The following is a 6,393-nucleotide window of genomic DNA, read 5'->3' as shown; positions in this document are numbered from 1 at the left end:
TATGCCGTATTCCCTCAGTACTTGGAATGCCTTATCTGAGTCTCGAATGTGGTGTTCTGCCTTTAGGATTTTTACAAGCATGTCATCCACGTACACCTCCATGGTCTTCCCGATCATTCCCTTGAAGATCTTGTTCAAACCTCTTGTAAGTGGCCCTTCGGGCATTACATCATAGCAGTACAGCCCCCTCTCGGTTATGAAGGATGTCTTTGGAACATCGGCCTCACACATCTTGATCTGATTGCACCCTGAGTATGCATCCATGAAGCTCAGCACCTCATGTCCTGAAGTGGTATCAATGAGAAGGTCTATCTTTGGTAGGGGGTAGCTGTCCTTTGGGCAGGCCTTGTTTAAATCCGTGAAGTCGATGCAGATCCTCCACTTCCCATTTGCCTTCGGGACCATAACCACGTTGGATATCCATTCGGGGTATTGGATTTCATGGATGAACCTGGCCTTTAGCAACTTCTCTATCTCCTCATCTATCTTCTGCTACCTCTTGGGGGCGAAGGTCCTCTTCTTCTGCTGTACCAGCTTCTTGGTTGGGTCGACATTCAGACGATGCTCCATTACCTCTCGGGCTATTCCTGGCAAGTCCGAGGTTGACCAAGCGAAGACATCAGAGTTCTCTCAGAGGAATGAGACAAGCTTTTCTCATTGTTGTCTTGGCATTGAGGTCCCAACTTGGAATTGGCGAGTATTATCCCCTTCTTCGACGTCAACCTGTATCAGCTCTTCCGTCGGTTCCCCCCTCTGATAACTGGTGTCATCGTATAGATCTTCTATAGGAAGCGTTTCGCCTACCTTTTTTTTCCCCATAAGGTGGTGGCGTAGCACTTTTGGGATGCTTCCTAATCACCTGGACACTCATCGACTCCGTTCTTAGTTGGAAACTTCATCTTGAGTTACGGGGTGGAGACGACGGCCTTTAGGAGGTTTAAGCCGACCCTCCCTAGTATGGCGTTGTACGCCAAAGTGATGTCCATTACCAGAAAGTTGATCATGACTATTACTTGGTGGTCTCTGGTGTCAGTCCTTACTGGCAACTTGATCGACCCCTCTACTTTGACCGAGGTGCCCAAGAACCCTTGCAACGAGTGTTCGATCTTCTTCAACTTTTCTCTGTCCAGACCCATCTTCTGAAAAGTTTCTAGGAACAGGATATCAGTTGAGCTGCCATTATCCACCAAGATCCTTTTTACTCTGCAATCAGTTAGGGTCATGGTGACTACTAGGGTGTCGTCATGTGGCGTCTGCACCCCTTCCAGATCATCATTCAAAAAGGAAATAACCATCCCCGTCTTTGCCTTCTTGTTTAACCATTTGGCCACATGTACGCTTCTCGCACAGGCCTTCGCCTTCCTAGCTGAGACGGAACTTTCTCCGGTAGCCAAACCTCCATTGATAGTTGCTATAACCCTGGTTGGGCTTTTATAATCATCCTGGGGGGCGATGGTCAACTTCCTCGGGTGTCCGGTCCCTTTGTCATTCCTGGTTGCCTCTGCGGGCTGGCCCCTTTCTTTCACGGCAGCTTCTGCCATCCCTTTGGCGGTTGTCCCTACGCTCGTTGCCGTCTTGGGCATCTTCCTTCTCGTGGTCTACAAATCAGCCCAGGTATCTTCTTCGGATCATTCCTTCTATTTCCCCCTTCAGGTGCCAGCAATCTTCGGTGTCATGGCCGTGGTCTCTGTGGAAGTGGTAATATTTGTCCATGTTGCACCGCTCGGGATGTCGTCTCATCTTCCCCTCCACTTTATGGCTCTAGCATTCGGGGAGTCTTTTAGCTGCATTAGCACGTCCGTCCATCTCAGGTTTAGGGGTGCATACCTTTCAAACTTCTTTGGCGGACTGGGTGCTCGATCGCGTCCAAACTTTCGTCTTTTGCCTTCGGGAGACTTATCATCTCTTGGGGTCCTTTTCCTCCCCGCCTTCCCATTAGCTTCTTCTTCAGCCTGAAGGGTTTCTTCCATTTGAATGTACTTATTGCACCGAGCACCCAACTCTGCTAGGTTCCGCGGTGTATGCTTTGCCAAAGACCGTTTTAGCTCTTTGTCTTTGATGCCTCCCAACAGGGCCGTGAACTCTTCTTTCAGATCCAGATCTCTGATCGTGATCTTCTCCTGCTGGAAGTGCTTCATGTAATTTCGCAAAGACTCTCCCTCCTGTTGTTTGATGTTAGTCAGGTTTAATATGGTCTTCTGAAGGGGTTGGCTACTGGAGAATCCCTTCACGAAGAAGTAACTAAAATCACTGAAGCTGTGAATCGATTTCGTCGGCAAGCGATTGTACCACAGCCTTGCCGCTCCTCTGAACGTCAAAGGCAGGGCACGACACATGATGTTTTCTGAGACCCGGTGGAACTGCATCGTGACCTTGAATCCTTCAAGATGATCGACGGGGTCCCCCGACCCGTCGTAGGTGTCATACTTAGGCAGACGAAACCCGATTGGGAGCGGTTCCCTGATGACCTCGTCAGTTAGAGCCGTATCATTAGTGAGGTCTGACTCGCGAGTTCCTGTCTGGTTTTCTGCTACCTTCCGAATTTCATCCTTTAGGTCTTGGATTATCTGCTTCAACCCTAGGTCTTCATGTCTCCGACCATCTCCTTGGCGTAATTCTTCATGCCTAGCCCCTGTGGCGCACCGCGCCCTTTCTTTGGGTGTGGGGCTTTCCCTTGTTGCTCGGTTCTGAGGATTCCGGTCAAACCTTATTAACCCTGAGCTACTTTGGTCCTCATCTGGAACTCACTTTGGCTGGACATGGGAGCCTCGTGCTACCCCATTGGTCTTCTGAGAGACGACCTTGGAGACCTCTTTCATTATCTCCGCCATTCGGTCGTACTTCTCCTGAAGGGTGTCGAACTGCTCCTTAGTCACATATTCCTACGGCCTAGGAGGGGGTGGGGGATTATTGTCTATGCGCACCGAATATCCATTCGAACGTTGGTCCCTCGCGGCACCTTCCCTGTTGTTTCCTCGTTCCTCACCAATGTCCGCTGAGGGGGGGGGGGAGAGATTCTGAAAGCTCTCTCTCACTCATATTCACGCTTGGCATTGCCCTTGTTTTCTTGCGATTGTAGGTTTTCCCCACCATTATTTTGCCGTTCCCACAGACGGAACCAATCCATTGCTGCCGAAAATCTGTATGAGGTTGAGCGCCGATCCTGCACAAGCACAAAAGGCAGAGGCCCGGAGGTGTCTCAAGGATTAGTCCTCTGATGCCCAAGTTAGAGACCGGAAGAACAATTTTTTCACCAAAGTAATGGTGTGTGTGTTGACTTACCTCTTCTCTCCTTTTGGGTTCCCTCTTATAGGGTTTAGGGAGCCCCCCTCGGATACGCCTTACCCCCTCGTGGGGAATATTCCCTATCCGGGTATCTTCTCCTCACGTAGTTTGAAACCTTGCGGCCTCTATCGGTTGGGCGGCACGTGTCCTTCCCTTGGATGCCACATGTTCTTGTTTTACTGGATGACTAATTTGGTCGTATCACTAATCATAAAGTTTATAATCCAAGTTATCCCTCCCTTATGTGGTCATCCAAATCTAATATCCCCTTTAACAAGATCCTATGGCAAAAAAAGGTTCAGGACCAACTTATGGATGGAACGGAGGGGAGTGAGTCTATATGTAGGGAAGCCAACAAGTACAAGGTCTCTTCACTAGCGAAGGAGGAAAGGGGAGAGATATGGCATCCTCTATGACCTCATCACCCGCCATTACCCCCATTAACCGGGCCACACCTGCTCAAGCTGCCATGGCGGCACCATTCACATACCAAAATTCTGCTTCAACATTCACTATCAAACACAAACTTGATAATAGCATCACCTCCATCTCTAGCAATGGCAGCATAGCCATGTGCTGTGGATGCAGTTACGGCCTCCCATTGAAAAAGAAGATTGGAATTGGTTTTAAGCGTCTTCTTCACAATCTAGTAAAACTAATTTTTTGGGGAAAGGTCTTGCTAATTGAAGATTGGAGTTGGTTTTAAAAGTCTTCGCTTGAAAGGAAAAAATTGCTACAACACATCTAGATTTTCTATTAAAGATTTTTTCTACAGATAAAGCCATTACAGGACAGTTACAGAACATGTTCACATTTATATGATCTACTAACAAAGTCCGAAGCACAGAAGACTACAATAGTGTACGAAGTTACCCAGTTTGTACAGACTGTTTGACAGAAGCTCCATGCATGGAAGCCTCACCATAGGGGGTCCCCTGCTTGTTCTAACTGATGAACCAGCTATAAGAAGGAACTAGATATATGTCAGATCGACTCTTGGTGCATAATCTATAACTTCCCTTCTAAATCCACATTTCAAATTGAGGGTGTGATCCAAATGCTCAAATTATCAAATGGATATAAATCCATTGGAAGGCATCGTTCAACCCTGCCGTTATCAAAATGGTAAATGCCCATTTCAGGATATTCTCTCTTCTCAAATTTATAGTATGCATCATCAGTGAAGTAAATTGAGTTCCCTTGCAATCCAAAGTATTCCTTAGATGAGAGTGAGACTGATTTGGAACAATATCTGGAGACAAACAATGCTTGATCATCATCCAAATTCATTTGCCTTTCCCAAACATAACTACCATTCGAGTCGTTACTGTCATTGCTTTCCAGAAGCTTGAATATTAAGAATCTGAAAGTTCTTCTAGGCTCCTTTTTCATGAACCTTATAACCAGTAATAAGTTCCCTTGGGATTCCACCAGATAGCATTCTATGGAGTAATCAACGTTATAATCAATGACATCTACAGGGAAAGCAACTCCACATTTACTGGCATTGCCACTGAAACCTTCAACTGTCAAATTACGAAACCAAAGCTTACCCTTTTCGGACAAAGAATATAAGCGTCCTTTGTAAAATACAAGACTACCAAAGAAATGAGCTTTGCCGTGAGGTTGCAACGGCATGGATCTCCATGACTTATCTCCGATTTTACAGAAGAAGAGTTGCATATAAGCGTCCAATGCAACAACCAACCAATCTTTATTCATCTCCATTGAAGTATGATCAATAGGATTGGGAAACAATATCACCTTCTCGAAATTCAAACAGGTGTGGGGCTCTTCAAAAATTGGCAAATAAATGCGGGTTTTCGTGAAGGGGTTCAGGAGAAAACTCAAAGCGACACAGGGATCAAGCAGAACTAACCAGCCCTGGGAGCAACCGAGGCATCGTTTGGCAGGGGCTTCGGGTATATCGATCCAGTAAACCCTACTCTCCTGGAAATTAAAGAAACCGTAGAAACCCTTTTCGAAATTGTAATCGAACATTACCAGAGGTTGGAATTGGTAAGAACACAGACGACGACGACGTCTTGAGATTTCCGCTGCGACCCATCTCCAGGGCACGCACACTGAAGCGAAACGGAGAATATCGGGGAAGCTGAGACGGTCTGCTATCATTTCCGTGATGTGATCGGGAAGTTTACTCCACTCTGGACGACTTTCGTTCTTCTTCCTCTGCTCCATCTCCATCTTCTCTTTTTCCCCTTCTTGGATGGCACTATATCGGTGAAAGAACTCTTTGAAGTCTCGACACTCTACAGAACTACAAGTATTTCTGCAACTTGTGTTTGGAGCAATCAGCAAAAACCTCTTTCTTGGGGCTTCCGCCTTCCTTGGCTTGGTGGGAAATGGTGAGTCCGGATCAACTCGTACATGGAGAGTAATTACTCTCCTTACACGCTCTATTGTTACCGTTGTCCTACACTCCTCCTACCTATGACCAGCTACTTGGGGTGAGAAAGGGCTGGTTGGCCCAGGTTTCTTAAAACCCGGCCCAATTCTAGGCCCCAAAACTCAACTCATGCCTAACCCAAGCTTGTCGGGTTCATGCCAACCCAATCAGATCCTAATTGACTCTGATTGGGCCGGGTTTGATCCTTATTGGCCCTAATTGACCTTGTTTTTGTCACTTTATATCTTATACATTCAAAATAAATAAATAAAAGATAAAGTACCAATAGATCAAATGATTAATACACAACTAAAATTATGAAGTGCAACACAATAATAGATGGTTTAGGACACTAGAAGGACCCCATGTGTTGAGGTGTGTGTCCTAATCCTCCCAACCACCGGATGCCATGCTGGGCGTCCCACTGGCTTCCAACACTCAACCCACTCTCACTCTCCTCTTCCCCATTCTTCTCCACGTCTATAGCCCTATACATGACTCTGGATCCTCTCCCCTGCAAGGTAACCACTCCACCCCATCTCACACCATCCAGGGTTGTAGGGACGACCTTTGTGATGTGTGAGGACCACACCCCATGAATGATGTGAGATAAGATGGGATGGTTACATGCAGGGGGAGAGGAACCTTCTTCCCTCTATAACTTACCACCCCCATCCCACCCCACCCCACCCCACCCCACC

At 46.9% G+C, this 6,393-nt stretch overlaps 1 protein-coding gene across 1 annotated transcript; it reads right to left on the bottom strand.

Moving 5' to 3' along the window:
• Nucleotides 1-4,320: 4,320 nt before the first annotated feature.
• LOC122065035 (putative F-box protein At4g22180) lies at nucleotides 4,321-5,484 on the bottom strand. The gene has a single exon (XM_042628826.1). It carries the CDS (start codon nucleotides 5,482-5,484, stop codon nucleotides 4,321-4,323), a length of 1,164 nt encoding a protein of 387 aa, XP_042484760.1.
• Nucleotides 5,485-6,393: the final 909 nt, after the last annotated feature.

This window comes from Macadamia integrifolia, chromosome 2 (genome assembly GCF_013358625.1).
Source record: "Macadamia integrifolia cultivar HAES 741 chromosome 2, SCU_Mint_v3, whole genome shotgun sequence".
NCBI lineage: Eukaryota > Viridiplantae > Streptophyta > Magnoliopsida > Proteales > Proteaceae > Macadamia > Macadamia integrifolia.
This window is presented reverse-complemented; position numbering and strand designations above follow the sequence as displayed.